The following is a 21,326-nucleotide window of genomic DNA, read 5'->3' as shown; positions in this document are numbered from 1 at the left end:
ACAGACAGCCCTATGTGAAGCAGACTTAACTTTTTTTTCAGTCAAGCCAAGGTACAGTACTGAGAGGGCATTGGTCACAGGAGCAGATGACCTCTGGAGGGCACAAGATGGCAACCATCCTGGACCTCCTGAATTTCTCAGCGGCTTTCAATACCACTGAACACGGTATCTGGTAATGTCACTTTTTTCAGTGTAACTTTGAACAGTCATTAAATGAACTGTTGTAAGTTGAGGACTATGTTATTTCCAAAACAGCCATACTTCTAAATGTACTTTTCCGGTGAAGGCAGCACATTAGAAATTACATCATTTTGAAGGCATTGAGGAATCTTGTAAAGAAATATCCCTGGAAGGATTACCCACTTGGTCACAGGTTGTCTAGTTCCTGACACAGGGCCTAACTATCTCAGGGTCTGTCTATGTTCCATCCTGTTTTGATCTGATCACTGGCATGTTCCAAGTATAGTCGATAAAACAATGTCATTTAACTAAGGAAATATGATTTATTTATTTATTTATTTATTTATTTGACTTATATACCACTTCATAGGGCTTTCAGCCCTCTCTAAGCGGTTTACAGAGTCAGCATATCGCCCCCACAGTCCGGGTCCTCATTTCACCCACCTCGGAAGGATGGAAGGCTGAGTCGACCTTGAGCCGGTGAGATTTGAACCGCTGAACTGCAGATCACAGTCAGCTAAAGTGGCCTGCAGTACTGCACCCTAACCACTGCGCCACCTCGGCTCACCTTCTTTCTCTGTTCCTGCCCTCCGGAACAGTATTCCCCCCGAAAGTTTATGGGTTCCACCCTAACGTTCAAAAATGCCCATGAAAGGTCTTAAGATTAACCAACCATGGGATCCTCAACAATATTCTTGTCCTATGGGATATGCTAAATCTTTTGTGTTACTTTTCTTTTGATATTTGTTGTTTTTGCCTGTTTTTGTAGTATATAGCATCTGATACTGTTTTGAATTGGATGGCCATATACATTTCACTAATACTTGTTTCAATGCAGCCTTTAATACAAATGTATATAAAATATAAATTAATATTACTAATATTCTAGTGTACAAGCATCTGTATTTCCAAGCCATTATAATTAACCAGTAGAAAAAGACACATGAATTATGTGTGTCAAAACACTGTTAGACTGTACAAAGGCCTATTTGATTTCAGTATATTAGAGTTTAATTTTCATAATAAACCACTAACATACATGACTGTTCAGGAACCATAAAATGTAAACTATGACTGAAAATGGCCTGGATTTAACATCAATTCAGCTTCATTTCCAATATCTGTTAAATATTCCATACCTGGCTTTACCTCAGGACACAGGGCACAAACAGGTTGAGCAGCTTACAACACAGCAAGTTAAAACATTATGCATTCTATCCTCTGTAAATCAAAGAAAACATCTACATTCATCTCAATTCAGGACATACCTCATTGATCATTATTTTAAGAACCTTCCTCCCACACCAAATGAAAGCTAAATTGACTGCTATTACATCACTCCATCCTTTGGTGTAAGTGGAATGCCATAAAAAAACTTATCAGCACAGTATCAGCTGTTTGTCTTGAGAGGCCCCACTAACATTTGTCTCCACCACACCTGTCTTTGCAATTTACCAGTCTTAAGATTCAGTTGTCTATACACTCCAAGAATACCAAAAAGAAAATCACAGGGAAAACCAGTATTATTATTTTTTATTTTTTATATTTATTTATTTTTTATCAATTTCATATATACATTCACAATTATATGATCTCATAACTGTTCTTAATAATATTTATAACAATTTTTCCTACTGTTGACAATATACTTGAAGATTGCTTTTTTAACATCCCATAGATCCATCTTATCTTACAACGGTCCTACTTCTTCTTCCCTCCTCCCTCTTTCCTTCCCTCATTTCTTCTCTCCTACTCCCCTTCCTTCCCTCCCTCCTTCCCCTTCCCTCCTTCTCTCCTTCCCTTTCTTTTCTCCTTCTCTCCTTCCTTTCCCCCTTCCTTTCCTCTTTCCTTCCCCCCTTCCTTCTCTCCTACATTCCCTCCTTCTCTCCTTCCTTCCCTCCTTCCTACCCCCCTTTCTTCTCTTTCTTCTCTCCTTCCTTCCTTCCTCCTCTCCTTTCCCTTCTCTCCTTCCCCTTCCTCCCCTTTACCCTTCCCCTCTTCTTCCCATTCCTCCCCTTTCCTACTCTTACATTCCCTCCCATTCTTCCTCTGCCTTTCCCTTTCTCCTATTCCTCTCCTTTCTCCTCTCCTTCCTATCTTTCCTTCTACTGGAAAACCAATATTAATACAGAGCAAAGTCTCTGCTTATTTAGTTGTTATATACCCCCAGATCTGAAGAAGTCAATTACATCATACTGCTGATGGCTTCTCAGAAATATAAAATCTTTGTGAAAGCAACCTTTGACAACACAGTAAGCAGCATACTAGAGTTATGATACTAATAGAACACAAATGCTACAGCCCTTATTTTTACTCAAAGTTGTATGTACCAATGTAAATCTGTTCTGACCCCCTCCTCCGTCCAGTAACGAATGCCGAGACAAGCTTAACTGGAATGTCCTTTAATAGCAAGACACCAAGACCTCGGTGGCTGAAAGCCAAGCAGAACAAACAGATAAGGACCTTGGCAGCAACTCAGACAAACTCAGGCAGCAATAAACACAGTTAGGCCTTGGCAGCAATCCAGCCTGCCAAGCTCACAGTAATGTCCTCCAACATTCAATCCTAAATTGACTTCTGCAAAGAGGGCCGTGTGCACAAGTAGCTTTTTATAGTCTGGAGAGGAGCCTAATGACCACCAGCTGAGTACAATCACCTCCTGTAATTGCGTAATTGTTCCTGACACCTAGTAGCTCTTCGATGGCGTGCATCCAGGAACAACTCACTACTGGCCTCCGGCTCACTCTCCCTTGTCTCCTCCCCACTGGTCCAAGGCTCAGGTGCCTTCTGGTGGCCAACCAGCCTCTCTGCACCCTGCTCAGAGTCGGAACCCTGTCCAGGGTCCTCCACCTCCTCCAGAGCCAACTCAGAGGGCATTTGCTGTCTGAGTCTGGTGGCAGCTCCAACGGCACCTGCTGGGCCACAACATAAATCCTACTTTTTTTTTCTTACCTCGGAATGTCTAGAGATATAACCTAGAACCCTACAAATAATTGTGATAATACAAGAAAAACATAAAATAATTAGCAATATTTTGCTAATTTTAAATTTGACTATACTTTTGCATACCCTCCAAATCTTCCTCAATGTGTTGGGGGAGATAAAGAATGTTGGGAATAGTACAAATAATCCTGGTAGAATCATCCAAGACTTGAAGATCATCCCAACTGCCCAGCTAAACAAATAGCACCGATAGTCGAGCCAGTCACTGTCTTTCAGCCCAACTCACCTCACAGGGTAATTGCTCTGGGGAAAATAGGAGGAAGAAGAAGAAGTGTTGGGTATATCCATGAGTTATTTGTAAAAATAATAAAGACGGAATATAAATATATACATACTGTATTCAATAGCAGCAATATATGAAGTTACTTGAGGTACAAGGACATTTTAATAGCTAAAGCGTAGTTCATCTCAAAGGCAATGAAAAACCAAAGCAAAGATCTCAGCACAGAAATTAAAGTATTTCAGGCAACTGTTAAGACAAGAAAAAGCTATATCTAAAAAAATACTGAAGAACAAAACAGATTAGGAAAATCCAAAGAAAGCTTTCCTATCCAAGGAAAATGAAAAGTCTTCCAAAAATCTCTGAATTCAGATGGAGGCTGCAACCTCAAATTGCTATACTATAGGACATCAATGGACCAATAGTAACTAATTCAAAGGAGATCACAGAAAAAAAGGAAGGAGGAATTTGGTAGTAGCTCCTAGTACTAGAAGATGAAGTTAGACCAGCATGCTGGTCAATACCAAGTAGGAAGGCTAAAATAATTAATAGAATATCTATAGCAAGGACGCCAAACTCAAGGCCCATGGACTGGATCGAGCCCGGGGTGCTTATATCTGGCTCGTGGGGCCAGCATGGAAATATCAAAGGAGTGGCCACTGTGCTTCCGCAGGCCAAAACAGGCGGCGGCGGGGGGGAATGCGTGCAGGTCCCCCCCGCCGCCTGTTGTTGCCTAGCAGAGTAATGTTGGAGGCCAGGAAGGCTAAAAATGGGCCACGCGGAGGCTCCACATATGCAGAGTGCTACTGAAGGACTGGATTGGACTGGATTACAATTATGTGGCCTCAAGTAAGTGCCTGATCTGGATAGAAAACAAGCAACATTTATGTTAATACTACAGTTTAATGTCAGATTTTACTTACTGTAGGTCCATTTAATCTACAATCTATAATTGACGGACATTTCTATTTACTATCCTGGAAATTTACCTCTGCTGTTAGATCTTTGTATTATCATGTTATTTATGCTATTGTATTTTTATTATTAGTTGAATAATAAAAACACAAGAGTATAAATAGCTTTTCTGCTTGGAAAAGCTATTCACGGTTAAACAAGAAGGTATACATTTAGAAATAAAAAGTTTAGTGGATTATGAAGATTAAGTATGTAAATGTTTGCCAATAATATCTGGTAGAAGAGAAAGAAAAATGGTTATAGTGAAGAACTGTGGAAATAAAGGAGAGAAGGGGAAAAATGCATCTTGAGCCTGTGTCAAACGTCCACCATGGCCACGGCCACCCCCAGCCACACACACACAGACACACACACAAAAAAATTTGGTTTTTTTCCTTCCTCAAAAGCATATAAACAGGGAAGTTCAAAGATTTGAATAGGAGGATGCGAAAGAACTCCCAATTACTTACAGCTTCCAATGTGGCAGCCTAGAGGTACAGCTATAGCCTGCAGCTCTGGGAAGTTCCCCATAGATAGAGGAAGCACACCAGACAAGGCAGCTGATTGATCAAAACAAGCTAAGGAAATAAGAGAATTCACTCCCCACCCCCACAACCCTAACTAAGACAGAATGTGGCCAACTGTTAAAGTTACTAATTTAATGGAAAATTAATTGCATTAATAACAATTATAGTCAAATGAAAATGGATATATGATGATGGTGACATGTATGAATATTTGAGTTAAAATGCTCAAGTTAACATGAATTATGTTTGTTGACTGTGGAAGAGATGCACAAAAGTCTATTTGTAACCAACTGATACACTTTCTATAGCATGTAAAGAAGGATGTTGTATTTGTTTTAAATTAAAAATTAAAATTTTTTAATAAAAAAAAATTAATTGCTTTGCTTAACGTAAAGTTATGTTGTTACAGTAGCTGTGATACAGTTTTCTACCAGGATAAAGAGAAAAGTACCACATAAATGCACTGATTAGCAGACTCTCCTACTTCCTACGAGCAAGAATATCTGAATTTCTGAAAACGCACTGAAGTCATTCTGTAGTTATGACAAAGCACAAAATAATCATTTACCAGATGATAAATTGACCAGAATGCTACCTATCACCTCTACTCCCAAATGCCACTCTTAACCTTAACTTGCCTATTTTGCCATATGAACAATGGGCAATTTTTCAAATGTTTGCACCTGATCAACATTTTTTTCTAAGAATTCCTTTCGAGAAGTGTCTGATCCATTAGCAAATCAGAGTAAAAAAATATGAAACCAATGATTTATTGCTGAGCTCCTGTATGTTCAGAGGTGAGTCTAGACTGTGCGCTCAGTTCTGAGATTTGAATTTTATTCTGGAGTCTCTGTTATTGTATATCATTATAAACTGCATTCTCTATTATACTAAAGAAAAGAGCAAGGTGAACAGGTCTGATCCTAATGTCCCCCATAATGATCTTAGTATACTGTAGTTTCACTGTCAACATAAATAAGCCTAGATTGAAAGAGATGCCTGAAGATCAGAAACTAAATAAGCAATTATACTTCATAAACATAAACATCTCTGTATATCAATTCCCTGGAATCATGCATAGCATAATCCTGTGTTCAAGTTCTCCTTTTGAGTGATTAGTCAGAATGAGAACAAACTGATGGGTTAGGCCTGCGGTAGACCTCTTAGTATCTCTTTCTGACTACTGACCATATATCAGGGAGATCTAAAAGATGCTTCCCTATCTGGAATATATTTTCAGTTCAATCCACCATAGTTCAAATACGTCAGCTTAAACTCTCAGAAGAGCTACATATTTTTGGTACATAAATAGAACTTGAAAATGTAAAGAATCGCAAGTCAGTTTTTCACTATTCTATAGTACACCCATCCTATATCCCACAGTAACAAATTAAAAAGCTATAATATAGAAATAAACATTGCTAAATTTAGATTTTTTAAAAACGAATCCAAGAAAAAAAAAATGAATAAACAAGAAAGTCTTTGTAGAATGAAGCTCGAAATCAGGAGCTTGAACTGGGTTTGTTCCAGTAACAGAGCCAAGTTCTTTAAAATAGGCTCCAAAAGAAATTAAAAGGTCATCTTTCTAAGAGCAACTCATAGAAAAGACCAATCAAAATGATCGGAGAACTAGAGCAGTTCTGTTGCAAGGAAAGATCTCAGTGGCTGAGTTTTTTACTTTAGAAAAAGCCAAATAATGATAGTGGTTTATAAAATCAAAGCACCCCATTCTTGCAATGCTTCATGAGGCCTCATTTTCCAAATTGTATGCACCATTCATTCTGCAAATCAAGCACCCGGTTTTTCGTGATCCTTTGGAAAGCTTCTGGTATTCCCCAGGTCTTGCAAGAACAGGGTTGCTGGCATTCTCCAAATAATACACTGGCTTGGAGAACAACTCTGAGTTCTAAAGGAAAAGAAGATAGTGGTTTTCATATTTTTGAATTCTCTGGTGTATTCTAAAGAGAATGAAAAATACATTAAATTTCAACACAACTCATTGCAATAATTCAACATTTAATATCTTGAATGTCGAGGTTGCTACTTCTGTTTCACTTAAAAGTTGCAATGAAATTTCCAAAGCAGATCATGCTAATACAACAATTCTTGTCTTGTGGTTTACAAACCCTGCCAGAAAGAAACCTCAAAGGGTTTGTAATGTAGTTAGTTGCCCACTTATTCCGCAGAAATTATCTTCAGAAATCATAAGGGCATTATTTTCTAATGAGGAATGAGCTATTGTACAACACTATATGAAATTTACAGCAGAATAAAGTTCAAGGTGATACTGTGAATACTGCAACTTATTTTCACTGGCCAACCACCAGAGGCCCTTTGATTACATTATTAGAATTTGTGGGATTCAGGCAAACTGTTATTTAGCAAATTTGAGAGACCGCCTACTGCCAATTACCTCCACTAGACCAATAAGATCCCATAGATTAGGCCTCCTCCGAATTCCATCAGCCGGTCAATGTCGACTGGCAACTACCCGGAGGAGAGCCTTCTCGGTGGCTGCTCCGACCCTCTGGAACGAACTCCCCGTGGAGATTCGTACCCTCACCACCCTCCAGACCTTCCGCGTAGCCCTTAAAACCTGGCTGTCCCGACAGGCCTGGGACTAAAGACTTCAACTCCCACCCGAATAGTATGACTGTTGTGCTTTTTTAATCGATGTATTGTCTTCATGTGTATAACTTGTTTTGTCCTTCCCTCCCCCTGAACTGTGAGCCGCCCTGAGTCCCCCCCCCAGGGAAAAGGGCGGCATACAAATAAAGTCAAATCCAAATCCAAATTTGGAGTCTGGGGAGGTTTTAAGGAAGAAATGAATATAAAAACTCCCAAGAGATTTTGCACTCTTGGTTCCTATATTTTTTAAATTTGCAAATTTTACTATGAAACTTAAGCAATTTTGCTACCAAATTTCAGCAGCACAATTTTGTGTCATCTTCCAGGATTGGGATTGATTTATAGTGAGAATTAGAGCAGTTCAGTTCCACACCTGCCCCTACCTTCAAACCTCCCTCCTCCATTTGCATCTTTATTTCTAGAAAAATAAACATCCCTCCTACACACACACACACACAAACACGAAAATATGCTCTACTGGGTTGCAAAATTGCAAGTTGAGTGCTGAGGGTTTGGAACAGCCTGAAACTAGTCTTCTGTAGTAATTTTCTTGACTGCAGTGGATACCTTCCAGTTTAAACTAAGTTGATTAATTGCTGCTCAGTGTTAGCTCTAAATCAAATTGTAGTTGATTTTCACCTTTAAACTATTAAAACAAGGCAGCAAATACTGAACTGACTTTGTTTTAACAGGCCATTGTTAACAATTTACCACTAAAGATCCTAAAATCCTTTAATTACAATTGCAATCAGAAATCTTGTTAAAAGTTGTTACACTCGTCAGTCGAATGCAGCTGACCAAAGAAATCTATTTTCATTTCTAGTCTTTTTCCTTTGGGTGGGGGAAATGATATCAGAAGGAAGAGCTTAAATGTTTGTATTATACTGATATAGAGAATTTTTCAGTTGTTATTAAAGTGAACAGCCAATGAAACATTCTTGACTTATAGCAGGGGTGTCAATCTTGCGCTGTCACAGCATCGTCACATGATGTATCACAACTTTTTCTCGCCTTCACTAAATCGGGTATGGTTGTGGCTAGTGCATGACGCATCCTGCCCATGGGTTTGACACCCTGATTTATAGCATACCAAACATCAGCAACCCACAAGGCTGTAAAAATACATAATCCCAAATTATGCTAACAAAATTAAGTGCACCACTAACTATAAGAAGAATTCTAGGATCATGGGTAACAAGAAATTAAAAATAAGGGAAATTTTGAGAACAATTATAAAAAAGCAAAAAGAATAAAGGAAATGGCTAACCCAATCATAGTAAAAACTAATTTTCCTGCGACAGTTCGCATGTTCAAGGTTTGGATTACTGCCTAGCACAATTAAAGCTGTTCAAATGCAAAAACACAGCATGGGTATAGTCTTCATTACAACAGGGTTTTCCCAAGTGGAAAAAAACCTCATCTCTAAAGTATTAATTAGATTCAGCCAAGTTGTAACTAAGCTGCTAGGACACTTCTAGAAGGCCCGTGTGTCTTTAAAGTGATGCTGTGCTCTGTTCTTGCAGCAATAGCAGACTTAACAGTAAGCTTCCCTCTATCCACCGCAAATTTGTAATCCTGATATGATTTACAGCTACACTATTTATTTACTTACCTACTTACTTACCTACTTACTTACTTACTTACAATTCAGGGTTATATCCTGCAGCATCGGATATAAATTTCAATTAGGAGTTTAAGGTAGAATGTATTACACTCCGCCATGGATACATTTAAGGTTTGGAAAGGATTTGTTTTTTAAAAAAGTGCAAAATTGCTCTTATTTTTCAAACTATTGATAAGCTACATAGTAGAAATAGTTTTATATCAAGCTAAACTTTGTAAATATGAATTACAACTTCTGACTGCTCTGTGTTTTACTATGAACAGGCTGTTCTTCCCCTTCTGCAGGTATAAGAGTATATGAAAAGTATAAATGAAAGCCTTTTTTCTGAAGTCCAACTTTCAGTTCTATTCAGACAGCTTAGACATGTATTTGTGTGCAATTGATGATATAAATATAAAAACATGTGCTCTATTTTAAATCAACCTGCATTTACTTTTTCTAATCTAAAAGTAACAGAGTAGAGATAGTCCTCAACTTACAACCACAACTGAGCTCAAAATGTATGTTGCTAAGTGAGAAATTTGTTGAGTGAGTTTTGTCCCATTTTACAACTTTTCTTGCCACATTTATTAAGTGAATCACTGCAGTTGTTAAATTAGTAACATGGTTGTAAAGTGAATCTGGTTTCCCAACTGACTGCTTATCAGAAGGTTGCAAAAGGTGATCAGATGACCCAGGGACACTGCCATCGTCATAAATGTGAGTCAGCAGCCAAGCATCTGAATTTTGATCACATGTCCATGGGGATGCTGCAACAGTCAAAAGTGTGAAAAATGATCATAAGTCACTTTTTTCAGTGCTGTTGTAACTTTTAACGGCCACTAAGCAAATTATTGTAAGTTGGGGACAGTGGTGGGTTGCTTATCCCGTTCCAACCGGTTCAGTTGGAACGGGGCCGGCGGCGTCCTCATGCACGCACGCAGTTCACGCATGCGTCTTAGACACCTGCGCGATGCTCCAGCTGCTCGCGGAGAATCGCACAGGCACTGTATGTGCCACGCGCCTGCATGGAAGCGCAGAAGCCTTCAAAGACCGGTAAGGAGCGCAGGCGGGCGGGTGGGACCTTCACTGTTCCCGGAAGTTACTTACTTCCGGGTTCACCAACCAACCGGTTCGCAGGAACCGCCGCGAACCGGTTGAAACCCACCCCTGGTTGAGGACTACCTGTATTAATGGCAAGGTTTCCTCTTTCTCTGATTCAGTCAGAAAACTAGCAACTGGCCTTGATCTAACTAGAGATCTTACAGTAATCTTATCCTGCATCATTTCAACCTCACCAAGGAAGGTCCTACAACAGGTTCTCTTGACCATTTTGCCCACAATTGCGCTATTGAACCCTGTAGATTTCTGATTACCTATGAACTAACAAACATTCACCAGACCTAACACTGCCTTTTCTATTTTAGGATCCCTCATCACCCTTTTTCTGGACTGAAACCAACAATCTATCTTCAACAGTCACTACAGCTGTGTCAATGTTAACCATGTGAGCTGTCGTCCAAGACCTTCACTTCCTATCTTCTTCTTCCTAGAGTCGTCCCTCCCTCCCTTTTGTCCATCTGTATCTGCTACTCTTCCTTCTCATATTTATTTATATAGCCTTTATTGTCATTGTATAAATACAACGAAACATGGTTGAAATATGAGAACTGTTATCCATCAGAATTTAAACTAATGTTTATTCTTAGCTCCTTATGACTAAAGCAAAATCAGGAAGTAAGTAAAGTTTATTCAGTCAATGACCAATAAACTGAGGCAGAGTCAAATAGAAAATACAAGTTCTTAAAACATCTCAAGTTAGAGAGAGAAGTAGCATAATAGCATATTATGACAGCAAAATGAATCTCTAAGACCAGAGTAATTCTCAAGAATTACTTAGTTTTTTAACGTTAAAACTGCAATATATAAAACTGAAGCACAATGAAATTAAAACCATTACAAAAGAACACTTTAATTATAATCTATAAAACTACAGTGCTATGAAACTGGAAAAAAAAACAATAAACTTATCCCTTTTGCTTTATTTTCATTGGTCTCAAATCTTAAAAAAAAAATGTTTGTCCAATATTTCCACTTGTTTGCATAATACAGGTAAAATAAGATTGGTTGAAAAAGGACAAAGTAAATACAAATATTTTTGTTAAAATATATGTGTGTATATGTTTTGTGAAAAGCCAACAAGAAGCTGTTGATAAGAAACGCCTCCATCACATCTTGTCATTCCCCAGAACAATATCTTTGTGAGATGGAAAGATATGTATATACTGAAGAGATTTGCACTAAGTCTTTAAATAGAATAGAATAAAAGAATTGGAAGGGACCTTGGAGGTCTTCTAGTCCAACTCCCTGCTTAGGCAAGTGGCATGCAGAGCCATCTCTCCAAGCACACCAGGCGTCGTCTGTTGCTCTTCTGGATTCCAGTGCACCAGCTGGTCTTTGCACGCACAGGAGCACCAGAAACCAGAGCAGCAGCTCCCCGGTGCGCATGTGTGCACTGGGAAGCTGAGCTTATGGTTTTCGGCGCATGCATACATGCCAGCCAGTTGGTCTTCACATATGTATGCGCACTAGAAACCGGAACACCAGGTGACCAGAGTCATGCACATGCTGGAAACCAGAAGCTCAGCTTCCCGTTGCACACATGCTCATTGCAGAAATGTTTTGCCAACATTGCCCCATATCATTTCAGACAAATGGTTATCCAATTTCTTCTTAAAAACTCCCAGTTTTGGAGCATTCACAACTTCTGGAGGCAAGTTGTTCCACTCTTTAATTGTTCTAACAGGAAATTTCTCCTTAGTTCTAGGTTGTTTCTCTCCTTGATTAGTTTCCATCTATTGCTTTTTGTTCTACGTTTTTTATATGTTTTAGCCTCCAGTCCCCTAATCATCTTTATTGTTCTTCTCTGCACTCTATTCTAGAGTCTCAACAACCTTTTTACATTGTGGCGACCAAAACGGGATGCAGTATTCCAAGTGTGGCCTTACCAAGGCATTATAAAGTGACATTAACACTTCACATGATCTTGATTCTATCCCTGTTAATGCAGCTTGGAACTGTGTTGGCTTTTTTGGCACCTGTAGCACACTGCTGGTTCATATTTAAATGAGTGTCCATTAGGACTCCCAAGATCCCTCTCACAGTTACTACTATTGAGCTAGGTATCACATATACTCCACCTGTACATTTTCTTTTTCTTGCCTAAATGTAGAACCGTACTTTTTTCACCATTGAATTTCAATTTGCTAGATAGCGCCCAATGTTCAAGTTTGTCAAGATCCTTCTGTATCTTAAGCCTATTTTCTGGAGTGTTGAAAGCTTATTTACTAAGTTGAAACATTTTTTTTTACATTTACACATTAAAAAGCTATTATATAAATTAATTCCAATAGTTTTTTTCTATTAACTCTTAGCAGCTGGGTTATACATTTTAACTTAAGAGACAGATGTATGTATGTATGTATGTATGTATGTATGTATGTATGTATGTATGTTGTATTTGTGCTGATAAATAAATAAAGGGAGACTAGTATAGATCTATTTCAAGCTATTTAGCTCTCATCAGCTAGCCATACCCTTACTGGGATTCGAACCTGTGCTGTATTGCATCTTAGGCAGAGGTCTTAACCATTAAGCCACAGGTCCTCCTCCTTATCATCATATATATATGTTGTATTTGTGCTGTATGTAACAAAAAAGGCAACAGTAAAAATATTGGGTTTCTGCCTGGATGGTCTCTTGTGACGAGCCGAAGGACAGAGAATGGAAGTAGTGATCTTCCTCCCATATTTGGGCATACCGGGGGTTGTAAAATCTAATATACATATACATATATACATATACATACACACACACCTACATGTGCTTATGAGTCACACAAAGACAATCTGGGTTGGGACAATTGTTTCTCAACCCAGGAAAGATTCAAAGGTATTTTTATCACTCATAGAAAATATATTTCCTCAACAATGACTGTCTAAAAAATCTGTACCATCTTTACAGTCTTATACCATTTGCAATCTTCTCTCCAATTTCACATGTAATCATAACGTGCCAATGTTTCTGACTGAACATAAAGCAAAAAAAAGCAATTCCTCTTTTTCATAAATGGAACTTGATGATCAAAAGGGATACTTTAAGTTCTATTTTTTTCACCTGGTCAGTGGAAAAGTGTTTATAAAAAAGAAACCATTGTTTATAAGAGGACTCACAGAAGCACATGTATATTTTAAAGATACAAATTACAAAAGTTAAGAACAAACAAACATTGGATAAAATATTAAAAATTACTTAGTTAATATACTTCTGATATTGGCCAAGAAGCTCCAAAGGCTCAAATCTAACAAATACTAGGACTGAAAGAGCCTGAAATACAGGAACACAAGGATCAATCAAGCTGTGCTTAGAATGTGAGCCCTGAGCACAAAAATATATGCGCACTGATTGTAAGGCCTAGGTACAGTCAGGATTATAGCTTAAAAAAAAACTTTTATAGAACCATAAATGTAAATAAGAATATCCCCATGGGAACAAGAAAATGGATATAAATAAAATCACAAAGAACAGAAGGTGGCAAACTTTAATAAGAAAACAAAAGACAAAGAACAAGGAAGTGATGTTAAAAAAAACAGGGTATCTACAGGTGAAACTCGAAAAATTAGAATATCGTGCAAAAGTTCATTTATTTCAGTAATGCAACTAAAAAGGTGAAACTAATATATGAGATAAGACTCATTACATGCAAAGCAAGATAGTTCAAGCCGTGGTTTGTCATAATTGTGATGATTATGTCTTACAGTTCACGAAAACCCCAAATCCATCATCTCAGAAAATTAGAATATTATATGCAATCAATAAAACAAGGATTGTACATAGAACAATATCGGACCTCTGAAAAGTATAAGCATGCATATGTACTCAGTACTTGGTTTGGGGCCCTTTTGTAGCAATTACTGCCTCAATGCGGCATGGCATGGAAGCTATCAGCCTGTGGCACTGCTGAGGTATTATGGAAGACCAGGATGCTTCAATAGCGCCTTCAGCTCTTCTGCATTGTTCAGTCTCATGTCTCTCATCTTTCTCTTGGCAATGTCCAATAGATTCTCTATGGGGTTCAGGTCAGGCGAGTTTGCTGGCCAATCAAGCACAGTAATCCCACGGTCACTGAACCAGGTTTTGGTGTTTTTGGCAGTGTGGGCAGCTGGAAAAGGAAGTCAGCATCCCCATAAAGCTCGTCTGCGGAAGGAAGCATGAAATGCTCCAAAATCTCCTGGTAGACGGCTGCGTTGACCCTGGACTTAATGAAGCACAGTGGACCAACACCAGCAGATGACATGGCTCCCCAAATCAACGCAGACTGTGGAAACTTCACACTGGACTTCAAGCATCTTGCAGTGTGTGCCTCTCCGTTCTTCCTCCATACTCTGGGTCCTTGGTTTCCAAATGAGATGCAAAAGTTGCTCTCATCAAAAAAGAGGACTTTGGACTACTGAACAACAGACCAGATCTGTTTTTCTTTAGCCCAGGTAAGATGCTTCTGACATTGTTTGTTGTTCAGGAGTGGCTTGACAAGAGGAATATGATATTTGAAGCCCATGTCCAGGATCCATCTGTGTGTGGTGGCTTTTGATGCACTGACTCCAACCTCAGTCCACTCCTTGTGAAAGTCCCCAACACTTTTGAATGGCCCTTTCCTGACAATCCTCTCAAGGCTGTGGTCATCCCTGCTGTTTGTGCACGTTTTTCTTCCACACTTTTTCCCTTCCACATAACTTTCTATTAATGTGCTTTAATACAGCATTTTGGGAACATCCAACTTCTTTTGCAATGACCTTTTGAGGCTTTCCCTCCTTATGGAGGGTGTCAATGATGGTTTTCTGCACAACTGTCAGGTCAGCAGTCTTTCCCATGATTGTGATTCCTACTGAACCAGACTGAGAGACCATTTAAAGGCTCAGGAACCCTTTGCAGGTATTATGGCTTAATCAGCTGATTAGAGTGGGACACTTTGAGCCTAGAATATTGCACCTTTTCACAATATTCTAATTTTCTGAGATTGTGGATTTGAGGTTTTCATCAGCTATAAGCCATAATCATCACAATTATGACAAATCACGGCTTGAACTATCTTGCTTTGCATGCAATGAGTCTATTTCATATATTAGTTTCACCTTTTAAGTTGCATTACTGAAATAAATGAACTTTTGCACGATATTCCAATTTTTCGAGTTTCACCTGTACTTGAAAACTGGAGTCAAACAAAAAGAAGAATTATAAATTTTTTGTTAATTTTACCTGTAAAAAAGTCAACAGAAGATTGGATAGATTTGTTTTCATAAGAACAGAAAGTCAAGATAGCAAATGAAATCATGCTGTTCAGAATGCAGGCTCCAAGGGCAAGTGGTTTCTAACAGTCTGAAATACCATCCTCTTTTATTTTACAGTAACAGACAGCTTCCAACAGTAGTAATAAAAGAAGGAGGAACAGATTGGAATAGGGTAAAAGAATAAGAAACATGAAGATTTCAACGGACATTGTCTATCTCTCACTCCACTGTGCTAAAATAAACACTATTGCTCATTTCATTTATCTTCAAGAAAATCAATGAAGAACTATAAAACAGTTCTGTGTGTTTCCAATAGCATGCACATTACATCCTTGCTACATGAGCTGCATTGATTACCAATTTGTTTCTGGGTCCAACCAGAGTGGCTGGTGTTGACTTTCAAAGCCCTAAGTGCCATTGGACTGGGTTATTTGAGGAACCACCTCTTCGTAATTTCATCGGCCTATTCCACCAGATCTAATGAAATGCGTATGTTATGGGTTCCACATCTAGGGAGTCGTGTTTGGCAGTCCCGAGGCAGCAGGACTTTTCTGCTATGGCACCTATACTGTAGAATCTTCTCCCCTCAAAGATGAGATCATTCCTGAGCTTTCAAAGCTCTCTCAAGCTCTGGTTATTCCAGCAGGCCTAGGGACCCTAGGGAAAAGGTGGTTCCACTATTATTAACATCCCTCCATCTATTATTTTCTTTAGTTCTCTTTATTTTCTTTAGTTGGTTAGTTTTATATTTTCAATGTTTTAATAATTAGAATGTAATGGTTTTAGGTAATGGCTGTTTTATATTTACTGTTTTACTGGATTAGTGTCACTTTCCATGAGATAGGTGGCTAAATAAATTTGATTAATATACAAAACATTTAGTTACTAAAATTGAGCCATACATTGTTACTTACATACTTTTAATAGCTGATTAAGTAAACCGTGTTACCAGTGAGATTATAGTTGGCGAAGACAAGCAAACTAGAGGTCCAATTCCATATTAGAATATATTATGAAAAGACTTATTCCAATTCCAAGTTCAAAAGTCTGAACCAGAACCATAACAACTATTATATGGATAAATTAAATATCACAATAATCTAATGTTGGTCTTGATGATATTATTTGATGAAAAACCTCAATTTATGCAATCTGAATTTATACAATATCAAAATTTATATGTGATAGAAATTTATATAATCTCAAAAAGACTTCAAGAACAAATACAATACAGATAATTTCAAAAATTGGTACCAAATTCAATTTTGTGTCATAGTCAAAAAGAATTATCTGTATTTTTAATACATTTTTATGGGGGGGAAAATGAAAAGTAATTCCAAGTTAGCAACATTTTCTGGTTGCAGGTACAATTGAGCTTGTCATGAATACTGTTTCCTTGTTCGACTGTAGTAGATAAGAATTTGTTTCCACATCTGCAACTTGATTTCAATAAACTGTGGAATGAGATTGAGAGGATAAGCAGCAAACTAGAAGCCTGATAGGCTTCAGGTCAGTGATTACTTTCCTCTCTGCTTGGTATTTTAGACAAGAGGTTTTCAAAATTACTCAAGCTGAGAATCTGTTAGTTTTTTTAAACAATCTGCCAGAACCCCTGCTCTAGAAACAAAGCTCTAGTGAGAGAAAATTGGCTGGGCTTTTTGTCCTTAGTCTCTCATCGACTTCTCTCAGAACCCTAGGACTTCACAAAACAGTTTGAAAAGCTGGCAGACAATGGATTCCACAGTACATCAATGGAATAGATGTTGCTTCCAAAGTGAACAGTGAGCTAAGGGGTAGGAAGAGATTCCTGAAATTCAGCATAGCAAAGCTGGCTATTAAGAAAATAGTAAAATGGGTAAAATGGCTAACTGATAAATGAAATGCATCATACCACTTGCCAGTGAGTCCTACACAAACCTTTTAAGAAGGCAAAACCTATAAAGCCTTCAATTGCCAGCTACAAGGAAATGTTTTGTAGTCCATAACTGAAGTTTAAATCCTGAGTACTTCTTGTTCTGTCATGACTGTTTAAAAAAAACAACCCAAGGAAGGACATTTTCTTTGATTTCCAATCATAGGTTCAAATGCATTTCCTGACTCCCAATCCTACAACTTTATTCAATGATCAACCAGAGAAAGATATCGTAAGTACATGTCTGTGTCTTCTCTCATTTACCAAGGCTTGATTCTGGCTAGCAATCTATTTGGGAGAGTGTTTTTCCTCCTCAATTAAGTATCATATCTCTCCTCTGAGAGAGGACTGTTTCTTGTTCTCTGAATGCCTCCTGCCAAAAAAACCCTATGCCTGAGTTCTATTAAATAATTTCTTTGCATTACTTATCATGATGAAATAGTAGTGCTCATGATTTGAATTGCTATTGAGTGGGAATAGTAGTAAGATCATTGCTACCGATAATAAGGGAGCGAATTAAAGGGGACACTATGTTAGCACTTGTAAGGGTTGTGATGTAAGAAGATACGTTATGAGCATGTCCACATTGTTGCAAGTTAAGTGATTCCTCCATATACGGAGAGCACAATATCATTTATTAGTACAGCTATAAGGTTTTAACAATATTTCCATATATTTTCTCCCAGTCATGGTCCATATGGCTTTTACTTTTTAATTGGTTTAATGTTTTTGTAATGTTTTGTATAATTGTTCAACTTTTTTGCATTGTTTTAATAGTAAGCTGCCCAGAGTCATGAATGGGAGATAGCAGCTGTATAAATTGAACATACAAACAAATATATCTACATTTAGTGCCCTTCTGGGGTTCTCAATGGTGTGCTTTATCTTTCTATACTACTCAGTAGAGGACATGGAACAGGGGTGTCAAACTCGTGATCCATGGGCCAGATGCGTCACGTGCTGGGTCCGCTCCCACCTGGTTTAGCGAAGGGGGGGAAAGTCCAGATATGACATGTGATGACGTGACATAGAAGCTATATTGATAGCATATCACCCCCAGCAATATGGAATGCAGTCACCATAAAAGAATAAGAGTGCAGAAAAAAACAAATTTTCTTCTCTTGATGCACCAATAAAATTAAATACCATTGGACATGCCATCTAATTATCTTACCTATATACATTATGTATCCTCAGGGGACTGACCTGTGTAATTGGCTTTCACATCACACATGCATAATGCGTTCTTCAGAACAAGATGTACAATTGAGGTTCCACAGCTCAAGGAGTCTAGGAAAATGGGGTTTCTGAAGCTTAAAAGCCACAGTTGTAAATTTGAAAATTTCTCTATCTGCCTGCAGCAAATACATAAACTATTTCCTTTTGTGTTCAAGCTGAATGTAAGTATCACTTGTAAAAACTCAAATTACAGCAAAGCAAAATATGAAACAGCTACACAAAAACTACTTCAAATTTCCAAATGCCATACAAGGTTGCAAATCACCCTGTGATATTTAGCTGAATAAATACTATTTGGCAAGTTCCAAATCAGATGCAAGATACAACATAAATAAAATGATGGTGATAATGGCCTATTTGGGCTTTCTTTAAAGATCACATGGACTTCCAACCACAGTAAAGATGTACATGATCCTAGGATGTAATATTGCACGATATAATATTTTATTGTGTCTATTACAACACCATAAGAGTAAAAGAGTAACAGGAGAAACCTTCTTACCTATACCAATAGGGTCCAATAAGGTCCAAAAGCATTGGATCTCCCACCTTCCTTTTTGCATAGCCTCCCAGTTAGAGATGCTAGCTTTTTTGTCTTCTGTTCTCATTAATATCAATAAAAGTCATAATGAAACAGGTTGTTACCCTGAGAACAGTATCATCATTGCAATTCATCCAAAGAATACAAAAAAGAATTATCTATCACAAAACTAGGGGGAGAAAAAGAACATCTGGGGCACTTTCTGGGCTACATGATAGAACTACTTTATAATTGCACTTTGCATGCATCTTACCAACATTATGAATATACTAGAAGCATTTTAAATGTGACCATTTGACAGAAAGCACCATTTCAGATATTAATGAGGAGATAGGCAAGGAAAAATATCACTTCAATTTTATTATGACTACAATAATTAACAAACGGGGGAAGTAATATTGTACTCATGAAGCAAGGATCTCACGTGAAGTACATTCAGACTGCAAAGAAAGCACCGTGTTAGAAAGGTCCCAACCATTCATAAATATAACCCCCAAAGGCTCATAAGCCTGGACAGTACCATACATGCATCAATAAACCTGTCTCTCTTGCACCTTCGTGGTCTCAAGTCCTGTTCCTTTCGTAAGTAGATTGGGCAAAAAAAAAAGCCTCTATTTGCTGCAACATCACTAACATAAAAACAATTCCTAACAATTATCAGTATATGCACCTGGAAAGTAAGCCAAAAGCGAGTTGTACTCCTGAGACACATGTCATAACCTGAAGGGGTAGCCATGTTGTGTGTCCTCTTGACACTTGAATTGAGCATCAACTCATCTATGGGGGACAAGAACTTTCCTATACAGAAAACCCCCTTTCTTGAAATGCATGAAGCTGTTTCTTAAATATTAGTTTAGTTTAGTTTCCCTTTATTTGTATGCCGCCCTTTTCCCTGGGGGGGGGAACTCAGGGCGGCTCACAGTTCCAAAAAGGGGGGGGGGGAAAGGACAAACAATTTTCCAACATGAAGACGATGCAACCTATTAAAAAGAGCACACAACAGTCACACAATTCGGGTTTAATCCGTAAAAAAATGAAATGAATAAATAAATAAATAAATAAATGGCGGAGTCGAGCAGGTACAACACGCTTCTTCCCCTGAAAGTGGCTTCTATTGTCACCTATTCTATTGTCCGCCCTGAGTCCCTCCTGGAGAAGGGGGCATACAAATAAACCAAATAATACAAATACAATCTGCTTAAACCGGGAATCCCCATCCATTAGTATCAGACACTGAAGGCGGCACAAGGGGGGCAAGGCTGCTGCTGCTGCTGCTACCTGCTTGGGCGCTTCCCAACGGCTACCAGATGAAGCAAACCTTTTGTCTATTGTCGGGAAAATTAAGTTGGCACGTTTTTTAAGGCGGGGGGGGGGGAAGCACCAGCCCTGCTTCGTGACATCCCCCCCCCACTTCCACCACCCCCCACCCCATTTCCAGCCTCTGCTTTTGTGCCACACCCACCCGCCTCCAGCATCTGCCGCAACCCACTCCCCTCGCTTCTCCTTCCCTCCCTTGCCCGCCCTCCCTCCCCACCTTACCGTGCTGGGTGAAGATATTGAAGCCGCTGTCGGCAGCTCGCGCCGCGGCCGTTTCTCGCCTCCGGCTGGCAGGCCTACCACTCCCGCTGCTATTACTCCCGCGAAGCCCTCTGGGTTGGGACTGTGGCTGCTGGGCGAGAGGCAGGAGCTGCTGCTGTTGCGGCGGCGGCGGCGGCTGAGGCTGATGTTGAAGCGCGGCGGCACCCGGCTCGCCGACGCGGCCCACCTGCTGGCCCATCCCCGCTCTCCTCCCGTTCTGGGCCCCCGCCAGAGCCCTCCGTCTCCTCCTCCTCCTCCTCCTGCTGCTGCTCACATTCCGCCCCGCTACCCCGCTTTAGGAGCTTCCCAGAGCCGCTCTTCAGCCTCCCTTTCCCCACCGTCCTCGCCGCCGTTCTCCGGACAGGCCGTCACGGGCTCGCCCCCTCAACCCCCGCAGCCGCCATCTTAACCACCGAGCTCGGGGGAAAAGGACAGAACGACTCCCTCTCTCCCACTCTTCCCACCTCCGGTCTTCCAGGGATGTCGGTAGCTCCTCCTGGCCCCGCCTTCGGCCCCGCCCCGAATCGCGGCTCCTCGAGGCTGGCCCCGCCCATTCCTTGCACACCTCGGATCCTTTCTTTGCCGGCTGGCTGG

General features: G+C 39.4%; 1 protein-coding gene across 1 annotated transcript in view; it reads right to left on the bottom strand.

Annotated features, from left to right (window-relative positions):
- The window catches only part of ABL2 (ABL proto-oncogene 2, non-receptor tyrosine kinase), a 61,279-nt gene extending 40,291 nt beyond the window's left edge, over positions 1–20,988 (bottom strand). Inside the window, exon 1 of the mRNA XM_087726837.1 lies at positions 20,694–20,988. Within this exon, the coding sequence (XP_087582963.1) occupies positions 20,694–20,931 (238 nt within the window). The 5' untranslated portion in view covers positions 20,932–20,988. The remainder of the gene's footprint in view (positions 1–20,693) is intronic.
- Positions 20,989–21,326: the final 338 nt, after the last annotated feature.

Source organism: Thamnophis sirtalis, unplaced genomic scaffold, assembly GCF_051295495.1.
Source record: "Thamnophis sirtalis isolate CommonGarterSnake01/CBP01778 unplaced genomic scaffold, rThaSir2_p1.2 scaffold_12, whole genome shotgun sequence".
Lineage (NCBI taxonomy): Eukaryota > Metazoa > Chordata > Lepidosauria > Squamata > Natricidae > Thamnophis > Thamnophis sirtalis.
This window is presented reverse-complemented; position numbering and strand designations above follow the sequence as displayed.